At 28.9% G+C, this 9,156-nt stretch overlaps 3 protein-coding genes across 7 annotated transcripts; 1 reads left to right on the top strand and 2 right to left on the bottom strand.

The window, feature by feature from the left end:
• Window positions 1-193: 193 nt before the first annotated feature.
• LOC109595027 (bestrophin-2) lies at window positions 194-2,768 on the top strand. Of its 2 annotated transcripts, none has more exons than XM_020010304.2 (10): window positions 194-317; window positions 375-485; window positions 541-712; window positions 768-970; window positions 1,214-1,382; window positions 1,437-1,655; window positions 1,726-1,923; window positions 1,989-2,010; window positions 2,082-2,191; window positions 2,477-2,768. In XM_020010304.2, exons 1-10 carry the CDS (start codon window positions 247-249, stop codon window positions 2,681-2,683), a joined length of 1,482 nt encoding a protein of 493 aa, XP_019865863.2. In that variant the 5' UTR covers window positions 194-246; the 3' UTR covers window positions 2,684-2,768. The 2 variants fall into 2 exon arrangements, with proteins under 2 accessions (XP_019865863.2, XP_049826227.1); XM_049970270.1 differs by having other exon boundaries at window positions 1,971-2,010.
• Window positions 2,732-3,295, bottom strand: LOC109595028 (copper transport protein ATOX1). Its single transcript, XM_020010305.2, has 3 exons — window positions 3,166-3,295; window positions 3,032-3,110; window positions 2,732-2,980 (listed from the first exon to the last, which is right to left on the bottom strand). The coding sequence occupies exons 1-3, from the start codon at window positions 3,250-3,252 to the stop codon at window positions 2,847-2,849; spliced, it is 300 nt and encodes a 99-aa protein (XP_019865864.1). The 5' UTR covers window positions 3,253-3,295; the 3' UTR covers window positions 2,732-2,846.
• A 1,050-nt stretch (window positions 3,296-4,345) lies between these two features.
• On the bottom strand, window positions 4,346-7,778 carry LOC109595016 (apoptosis-inducing factor 1, mitochondrial). 4 transcript variants are annotated; one of them, XM_049970267.1, is made up of 10 exons: window positions 7,627-7,778; window positions 7,303-7,507; window positions 7,052-7,206; window positions 6,849-6,995; window positions 6,511-6,702; window positions 6,325-6,455; window positions 6,095-6,270; window positions 5,734-6,039; window positions 5,454-5,683; window positions 4,346-5,166 (listed from the first exon to the last, which is right to left on the bottom strand). In XM_049970267.1, the coding sequence occupies exons 2-10, from the start codon at window positions 7,400-7,402 to the stop codon at window positions 4,618-4,620; spliced, it is 1,986 nt and encodes a 661-aa protein (XP_049826224.1). In that variant the 5' UTR covers window positions 7,403-7,507; window positions 7,627-7,778; the 3' UTR covers window positions 4,346-4,617. The 4 variants fall into 4 exon arrangements, with proteins under 4 accessions (XP_049826224.1, XP_019865849.2, XP_049826226.1 ...); XM_020010290.2 differs by having other exon boundaries at window positions 7,154-7,206; XM_049970269.1 differs by having other exon boundaries at window positions 7,303-7,438; window positions 7,627-7,731.
• Between the last annotated feature and the right edge of the window lie 1,378 nt (window positions 7,779-9,156).

Genomic DNA, 9,156 nt, shown 5'->3' with positions numbered 1-9,156 from the left:
AATTGGAACATTTATATTGATAATACCTTTGAATAAAGAATATGGTTACCATATTTCCCCCAATAATAAACATGCATTTGTTGTCAAAAATGATTTATAGGATTCCACATTTTGATTAGATAACCAATGATAGAAAAAATGGTATCATGATAAAGCGTTAGAAACGTACACACGTTTAAATATTAAACTCATTGTTACAACATCCACTAAAAATATCATGTTCACTTTGTATGTAGTAAAATTAAAATGACAGTAACATATACTAGTGAAGTCACTTCCGGCAGAGGAATTAGTGCATTTTTGAAATTATTATTAAGGTAAGATTATAAATAAACAAAAATAAAATATCATTAATTCACTATTAATAATTTCAGATGGAAAGGAAGCATTTACAAAATAGTATGGATAGATTTATTAATATTTATTTCACTATATTACATTATCTTCATTTCTTACACCTACTCAACAAATGAACATTACACGAAGTAAATTTATTAGATATTTAAATTTCACAGGATAGTTATAAAAATATAATTTTAGTTACCTCGTGAAAATAATTAACTATTGTAGAAAATACCGTGATATGATACCTCTCAGTTTCGTATTGGGTTTCTATGTCAGTCTTGTTATGACCAGATGGTGGGATCAATACAGGACCATTCCGTTTCCGGATAATTTAGCTATACTTGTCGGAGCCATAGTCAAAGGCCAAGTACTTCGGTCAATTACATATACATGTGCAATAAAAATAAAATATTATATTCTAGGATGAAAGGGCGAGAATTGTAAGAAGAACAATAGTTAGATACGCATGTGTAGCATTTACGATAACACTTACCATGATGTCCCCTAAAGTAAAAAAACGATTTCCGACAACAGGGCATCTTGTTGAAACGGGACTTATTACCAAAGAAGAGAAAAAAATAATGGAGGATTTGGATTTGGAATATCCAAGTTATTCGAAATATTGGTAAATATTAAAACTAGTATTAGTAATACTGTGTTGTTATCAAAATAGAACAATACAATAAGATAAAATGCTATCAACAAAAACAGATACTTATCAAATAATGATATCAAACTACCTTATTTATGAACCAGAAATATAACTGACGTAATGAAAATGTCACTAATAAAAATGCAATGAAAAATTAAAAAAATAATTATATAAAATAATTTTCTATTTATATATGATAATTAAATCATGTCATAGGCTACCATTAGCTTGGGGATCTAACATAACAACTAGAGCAAGGCATGAAGGTCTTATTACTGATGATGAAGCCATGCAATCTATTATTGATGAATTAAATTCCTTTAGAAGTAAATTAGGTGGAATGCTGGATTACGATTGGATAAGTGTTCCACTAGTTTATACTCAGGTATATCTCAGAAATAGTAAAATATAAACTATTGAAAAATAAAAAATCTTTCAGGTAGTTACTTTGGCTGTATATACTTATTTTCTAATAAGTCTTTTCTCTAACCAAAGCATTAATGGAGATGAATCAACCGATATTTGCTTTCCTCTTATACCAATTCTTGAATTTTTCTTTTATATGGGCTGGCTAAAAGTAGCAGAATCTTTAATCAATCCATTCGGTGAAGACGATGACGACTTTGAAGTAAATTGGATGGTTGATAGACATATACAAGTAAGTTTTCTGCAATAAATTAATAAATTAAATTGTAGCAAGATTTTATGACATAATATATTTTTGTAAGGTTTGTTATTTACTGGTAGACAAAATTCATCATGAACATCCAAAACTGATGAAAGATACGTATTGGGCAAGGGCACCAAAGGTTCTACCATACACAATAGCTGCGCAAAACTATATGTCCGAATGTCCCATAGAATCTACTAAAAATATAAAAGTCAAGAAGAACGAACAAGATTTATTAATACCAGACTTGGACGAGGTAAGGAAAATCATTGTCGAAATTTGAATATATTGAACTGAAAATAGATCTATTATGTATTTCAGACAGATGGAAAAACAAGAGGAAGTAAGAAAATTTATTATAATATTGAACATATGAGGCTTTATTTGAATTGATTATTATTTAATACTTTTTAGGTACTTCAGTTTGGAATATTTTAAAAAATCCATCTGGTAAAAGAATTCATGGGATTCCCTTAAACTCGATAAGCAAGCCAGAAACTGAAGTGTTAGATGAAAATATTGAGGTGAATAAACATCTGTTTATTTTATGTGATCTATTAAAAATCAGAATAACTTGAAAAATGTGAAATATTCAAACAAACATCTAATATGAATCATTAGATAAATAATCAAAACTTTAGCACTGACTAATACAGTTTACAATTAATGCTATTATAAATATGATAAGAATTTAATTTTATCAAACTTATGATTAATTATATCTTGGATGCGCAATAGGATTACTCTTATCAATATGAATATTTAAATATTTTAAATTCTAGTATTAATATATTGAATTAATATTTTAGATAAACGAGTATGAAACAACTGGACCAGACAGAATTAAGTATCAGTCTCAAATGACAATGAAAGATTTAAACCCTGAAGTTACAGAATTTGAAATGTTAAGGAAGGCGCGTTTGGAGGAACATAGACAAAAAATTATGGATTATCTCAAATTAATTAAGAGTGATAATTTAGAGGACAAATCTGATAGTCACAAAAAAATTGATTAAAACACATTGACATGAATTAATTCATGTAAAATAATAAAATACTGTAAATGTTGTATAAATGTATATTTGTATTAATAAAAATTATTTAATTTAATAAATGGTAAATAAACATATTGTATAAAATAACAGCAGCCCATATAATAATTTTTATAGCTTTATTGTTTTAAGCTGTATTAAGATATTCAACTTTTTTGCCAGTTTTCTTAATAATCTCCAATATCTCATCAGAAGTTAGTGTTGTTGTCACTTTGACTTCTTGATCAGGTAAACTAATGTTGACTTCTTCTACACCATTGCCTATTAATATTAATTTTAGAAAATAAATAATAAATAAATATTGAATCTTACCTTTGAGTTTACCTAAAACTTTATCAATTTGATTTGAACAGCCCTCACATGTCATAGTGACTTTAAATGTATGTACTTTCTGAAATTAAATTACATAAGAAACTTCAATATTTTAATATGTTTTAAAAACTTACAGCAGACATTTTGATATAATTTACGTATGGAATGAATTTAGAACAAAACTCAATGAGATTCTGATATGGAAAATACGTGTTTGACATAAACTGTTAATTTCATCTACTCAGACTCAGTACACCGTGAGTAGGTCACATGTATCCTACAGATATGAAAGAATGTGGATTTTAAGTTACGCTAAGGTCAACAAAGAATGATCCTAATAATAATAATAATTGAAGAATACCTTCTTAATCCGGTTCCCAATTTTATATTATTAACCATTGTACAATTATTATTTTATTTACTCTAAAGTGAAAAACTGTATTCATCATTGTATTCTGTTGTAAATGTTTAAATGTTAAATGAAAGCTTTATATTAATTTTGGTTTAATTAATGTTTTCATTATTAACTTTGTTTTCATTATTTACTGTTGGGAAAGGATAATTTATTTCATTTGAACTTGATTATTTAATAATTTAATTATAATAAAAGAAACCTACCTTTTAATAAATCCAGGAAATGGGATTAAACTTAAATTAATAATGAAATATTTTGTTAAAAGATATACACTGAAACATTTAGAATAGATTTTTAGATTTAATTTATTTTTAGTTGACTTTTGTTGAATTGTTACACGAGAAGATGAATTTTCGTTGTTAAACGTTTCTAATTAATAAATAGTCATATTAAAATATCAATATTTTCACATTTTCCAGAATATATTTTTCATTTATTTTCTCATGGTCGTAAAACAATGTACAAAGTGTTTTCAGAAGTCTTTTAATTATCAAACAATGACATTAATTGAATGATAAGGTCAGAGCCACACTAGTTAATCGGACAACTGGAAAGACAAGATTAAAGATATTATTTATTATTTTGTATGTTCTTTAGTCAATCTAATCAGATATTCCCTTTCAGTTTAAATAAATAAAAGATTCATTCCTCCTTCAGTATTTTATAGAATTAGAATTTGTGAAATAATTCATGTAAGTATATTTTAAATTGTAATTAAATTAATTAAATACAATTTTGTCCTGTTTAAGTTGAAAATACAATCTAAAAAAATTAAATGTAAATTAAATTTACAGTATTTAATTAATAGTGCAATATTACTCTTACTGTGATAGCAATAATTTATTTAGTTGTAACTTCTACATTTCTATTTCATGATAAAACATAAATAAAACAACATCCTATACAAAATGTTTATTAATAATTAATTTGTATTTATATATTTACATAATTAACGCAGAAATAAAAAAAACTGAGAATGAGAATGATTTCTAACACTCAATTACGATGACACCCTTTAATGGGTTATGTGAAATGAAAACATCGCAAATGGTATGTAAAAATGGTGCACCGTCAGTGCCGAGGTAGAAAAACGACAGCGAATACTTTGATGCTTCCTAGACACATTCTGACCTTAACCCTATCATTCAATACCACGGAATGCTTAGAAATCTTACTCTTCATGAATTTTAAACAACTTAGCAACTTCATTTAGATCGTCGTATTTGTTTTGTGCCTTCAAAACCTGACGTGCGGTGGCCATCCTATTGAAAACATTCCATAATACTATACCGACAACGACATCGTCTCGCAGATAGAAAATAACACCCTTTCCGAAGTCTTCGCCGTCCTGTTTGCGTGGCGTGTTTTCTCTAAGTTCAGCCGCTTGTCGTTCAGTTAAGTGCTTATTGCAATTTTTCGGTTCCTCTTCCATTTTCGATCTGTCAGCCTCGCCGGTGGCGGTGACCGCCGCTTGCGGATTATCTTCTAAGGTGGCCTTGGCGAATACGCCAACCGTAGGCAAGGAACTGTCAACAATACCGATTGCTTCATAGCCCACATCCGGCCCCAAATCGGACCAGAACATGCTCTGATGAACGTAGGGTTTGGAGGCGCCGGTCATATTTTCGCCAGCGAGTCTGCCCGATACAACGGCGTGGTCGTGATGCTCGATGCGTCGTCTTCCCAACAGAGGATCATAGAAACAGGAACAGTCTCCTGCCTGAGAAAATTAAAAACAGACGCAAAGATGGATTAAACACGATTATAGCTTTTACAATATTTTTAAATTTGGTCATTTATAAATGTATTCCATTTTACCCTATCTGTGGAGAACGAAAATTCTTTGTTTAATTTTTTCCGATAATTTTACTTAGCCATTCAAAATTTAAAATACTTTTTTGATAGAAAATATACATATGCATACTTTGCTTTACTTTTCATTCTATATGTGTTGTTGTAAAGGGAACACAATTTGAAAATGTTCAAACTCTTAATATCATAACTTACAATGTACAGATGTGAACGAGCTTGCAGTTCTGTATTGACCAAATAACCACCAAAATCTGGATCAACCTCCAGATCACTCTTTTCGGCAAAATCAGTATTCGGTTCAGCCCCAATAGCCACAATAGCGTAATCCACATCCAAACTTTTGCCGGTATTCAAATTTAAAGTTATACCCTTTTCACCCCTGCTTCTGACACTGATAATTTCCGTCGCTGTCATTACGTTAACACCTACAAAACATAAATTAGAAAGGGTAATGGAGCATTTTATGGAAAATCACCTTCTGCATTAACTTTATTTGTCGTCCAGTAACTTAAATATTCAGGAAGGATTTTACCCATATTGCCAGGTTCACGGAAAATTTGGAAAATCTCTCTCTTCGAATCCTTTTCTTTTCGGGCCAAGGCACAAGCAAGTTCACTACCCAGAAAACCACCCCCAATTATAGCAATCGATTTCGATTTCTTAAAAACTTTGTCCACCTCCTCGAAATCATTAATATTTCTGTAATACTTAACGCGGTCTTTAACGTGATGGTCGTATTCAATTGCCGTCTCAAACACGGGCATCTTTTTCGTTTTAGCTCCTAAAATAAATTAAAAAATTGTGTAAATTGAGATATTAGTAGTTCTTTAACCAACCTGTAGCTATCAAACATTTGTCATATTCAATGGCAGCCCCATCTTCCAAATAGGCTTTCCTGGCTCTTACATCCAAGTGAGTTATCTTCCAACCTCTAGCCACAGCAACACCACCATTGGCAGAGTCCATCAAATTCTCACAGTCAATATAAAAGTCATCAGGCTCATAAAACAAACTTAAAAAATTAATCAAGCGTAAAAATCAATTTAAAATGTATAAATGTACATACCTTCTTTCAGAACCATTCCACTGTTTGAAAATCAATTTTTTAGCTGAATCCGAATCGTCGTTATACCAAATTTCTTTAGACAGCGGTGGTCTCATATACGGATAGTAATTTTCTTCAGTTACCACTAGTACCTGTTTATTAGGCATTACATAGCATTTATACAGTTAGTTAGTTGCGGAGTATTACCTTTGCAGTTGGTTCGGACGATTTTATTGCTCTAAAGGCCGAAAAAGAAGCAGTGCCGCCACCAATAAGTAAATACGGAACTTTTTTAGGTATCAATGCTGAACTTGCAGGTTTTCTAGAGCTTTCTTTAGGTACTGGTTTGCATGTTTCTCTTTTTGGCTCAGCTGGTTTTATCAAACCACCATAATATGCCTGATAAAATGATTATTATATTATTAAAAATGTTACTTGCAATTTTAAATCAATAAGTCAATAAAATAAAAAGATCAATAATTTTTTTCAAAACTTTGACAATTAATTATCAAATATTTATATTAAAATAATATGGCAATACTTACACCTCCTAAAGTAACAGCACTAAATAATAGACCCCATAGAAGTGCCCTATACCTTGATTTGTTAGACCTATCATCACAATCATCTGCTGTTGGTGGTGGTGTGTCTGACATCAAGTTATGTGGGCAATCTTTAATGGATGGAACTTGCTGTAAAATATCCACTAATTAGTATAAGTAGTGTTTTATGGAGAATGATACGATACATCAAGAGGACGGGTGGGATAATAAGGATTGATATCAATTGGTTTGCAATCTTTCAACTGGAGCTCAGGACTGGTGGGTTTCGGTTTTGTCGTATCACATACCTTCGGGCCATCGCTTTTAGAACTATAAAATCGGCTAGTTGATATTACTTTACCTAAAACCAAACAAGAGCATGTTTAATTGAGGTTATGTCTAAATTGAGAAAAATAAATTTTGATAAAATTGATAGGGAACCATAAACTATACTTACTTAAAGAAGCTGCCTGGTGTTTGTCCAAATACTTATTTGCGCACACCGTCTGTGTGGAAAGTGTATTTAATAAATGTGACAACTGCCTAGCTCTGAACATTTTCTATATCGCCGGTTATTACGTAATTGGAAAACACTGGAAAAGTTCATATGCTCTCTAATTTAACTGTGCTTCTTCCAATATTCATAGCTCATTAACAATAGTCTGGCAAAAAGTTCAATTTATAAAACATAAACTGACAAATGTTTGTAAAATTTGGTATATGTCATATTAGTTTTTGTTTTCAATAATGTAACTTCTTCTTTTTTATTCGACCAACTTACCTAATATTTTATAGGCGGCACATTCGCTGTTTTCCCTCATAAATTATGTCGGAACGGGATTGTTGTTTTTGGGAATCTTAGGTTAAGGCACTAAGAATCACAATGATTTATAAAAATAATAATAGTACAAAATTTGAATATTTTTATTAATTTATTTATTAAATTTTAAAAAGTAAATGTTTAAAAGTGGATAATTTAAAGATATTCATTGATATTTTAAATTTTATAAATTAGGCGGCAACCCAGTTTACACATATGAATTGTTAGTTATCCATCTATACAGATAAATATATTAATAGAAATATGTGTAAAATGTTTTTTATTTAAAAATAAATATCCGAATAAGACTTTTTGAACTGTTTGGCTAAAAATATTTAATTAACGTGCATAGTGATGCAAGTGTAACAAATAAATTATTTTTTTATTATTTTACTATTTATCTTCGTAGGAATTGTATAAGTCGAACAATTATTTTTATGATTGTGATGATTAATTTATAAACTTTTACAGATTATATTTAAAAATATATGTATATTTACTTTAATTATATAATTTTTGAGAGAAACTTAAAAATACAACTTTTATTTACTTGATACATCGCTTTATTAAAGTTTGAAATTTAAAAAGTTTCAATAGAAAGAATAAATTAGAAGCTGCTTTTTAATTAATTTGTACAGTAAATATACATGTTTTAATGCAGATTTACTTATGAAATCCTTAACAAATATACAATAGATGTTAAGTTCTTATTATATTGTGTTTGATGACATGGCAACTATCTTATTGTCAATCTGCGGACACGTGAAAGAATTTGTCTTTAAATTATTATACAAGTCCTAAATTGTTACATAAATCATATTTAGGCAGATATTTATTAAAGAAAATTGCCTTTAAACGTATCTACAATTAGAGATACATAAATAAGTTTTTACAATCTTAATTTATTGCAATATATTTAATGTAATTTTTAATTTTCAAATTAATTGTCTTTAAATTATTAATGTAAATTGCTTTAAAACGTATTTAAAATTCGGAGGTGCAATATTTTATTGTATTTAAATGAGATTTTTACAAATTATAGCGCAATGTAATTTTTAATGGTCTTAATTATGTTAAAATTTTGCAATGAATAAGCATTAGAATAAAATAACTAGTTTTAATAAAATTACAACCTAATTGAATAAAGTCTGTGTTTGTCAAAATATTTGAGTCAGAGTCATTAGTTTTTGGTTTATTAGAGATTTCGTTAAAACCGGTGATTCGTATTAATGATTGAAGTTGGATGCTACCTAAGAATACTTTTAATAAGAACGCCAATTTTATGATATAGATGTCTTATAAATTTAAAATAGATATTTTTTATTTTTATACTATTAAAAAAATAACATATTTGTGGTGGGCAGAACAGGAACAACGAAATGAAATTCTTCGTAAAGATTTATTATTGGTTTTCATGGTCTTAAACTGATCTGACCTTAGCTTTTATTTATGGTTTTAACAGATTGTTCTAATCGTTTATATTAAAATATT

Source organism: Aethina tumida, chromosome 7, assembly GCF_024364675.1.
Source record: "Aethina tumida isolate Nest 87 chromosome 7, icAetTumi1.1, whole genome shotgun sequence".
Taxonomy (NCBI): domain Eukaryota; kingdom Metazoa; phylum Arthropoda; class Insecta; order Coleoptera; family Nitidulidae; genus Aethina; species Aethina tumida.
Note: the sequence above shows the minus strand (reverse complement) of the source record. Positions and strands in the feature narration are given on the sequence as shown.

What these genes read in the sequence shown, in the direction of transcription:
- LOC109595028 (XM_020010305.2), bottom strand. Translation starts at nt 3,252, where the DNA reads ATGTCAAACACGTATTTTCCATATCAGAATCTCATTGAGTTTTGTTCT. An exon ending in ATTATATCAAAATGTCTGCT is followed by an intron (nt 3,111 to 3,165) that starts GTAAGTTTTTAA and finishes ATTTAATTTCAG; the next exon opens with AAAGTACATACATTTAAAGT. An exon ending in AGTTTTAGGTAAACTCAAAG is followed by an intron (nt 2,981 to 3,031) that starts GTAAGATTCAAT and finishes TAATATTAATAG; the next exon opens with GCAATGGTGTAGAAGAAGTC.
- LOC109595027 (XM_049970270.1), top strand. Translation starts at nt 247, where the DNA reads ATGACAGTAACATATACTAGTGAAGTCACTTCCGGCAGAGGAATTAGT. An exon ending in CCAAGTTATTCGAAATATTG is followed by an intron (nt 971 to 1,213) that starts GTAAATATTAAA and finishes ATCATGTCATAG; the next exon opens with GCTACCATTAGCTTGGGGAT. An exon ending in TGTTAGATGAAAATATTGAG is followed by an intron (nt 2,192 to 2,476) that starts GTGAATAAACAT and finishes TTAATATTTTAG; the next exon opens with ATAAACGAGTATGAAACAAC.
- LOC109595016 (XM_049970267.1), bottom strand. Translation starts at nt 7,402, where the DNA reads ATGTTCAGAGCTAGGCAGTTGTCACATTTATTAAATACACTTTCCACA. An exon ending in ATCCCACCCGTCCTCTTGAT is followed by an intron (nt 6,996 to 7,051) that starts GTATCGTATCAT and finishes GATATTTTACAG; the next exon opens with CAAGTTCCATCCATTAAAGA. An exon ending in CTCGTTCACATCTGTACATT is followed by an intron (nt 5,167 to 5,453) that starts GTAAGTTATGAT and finishes TAATTTTCTCAG; the next exon opens with GCAGGAGACTGTTCCTGTTT.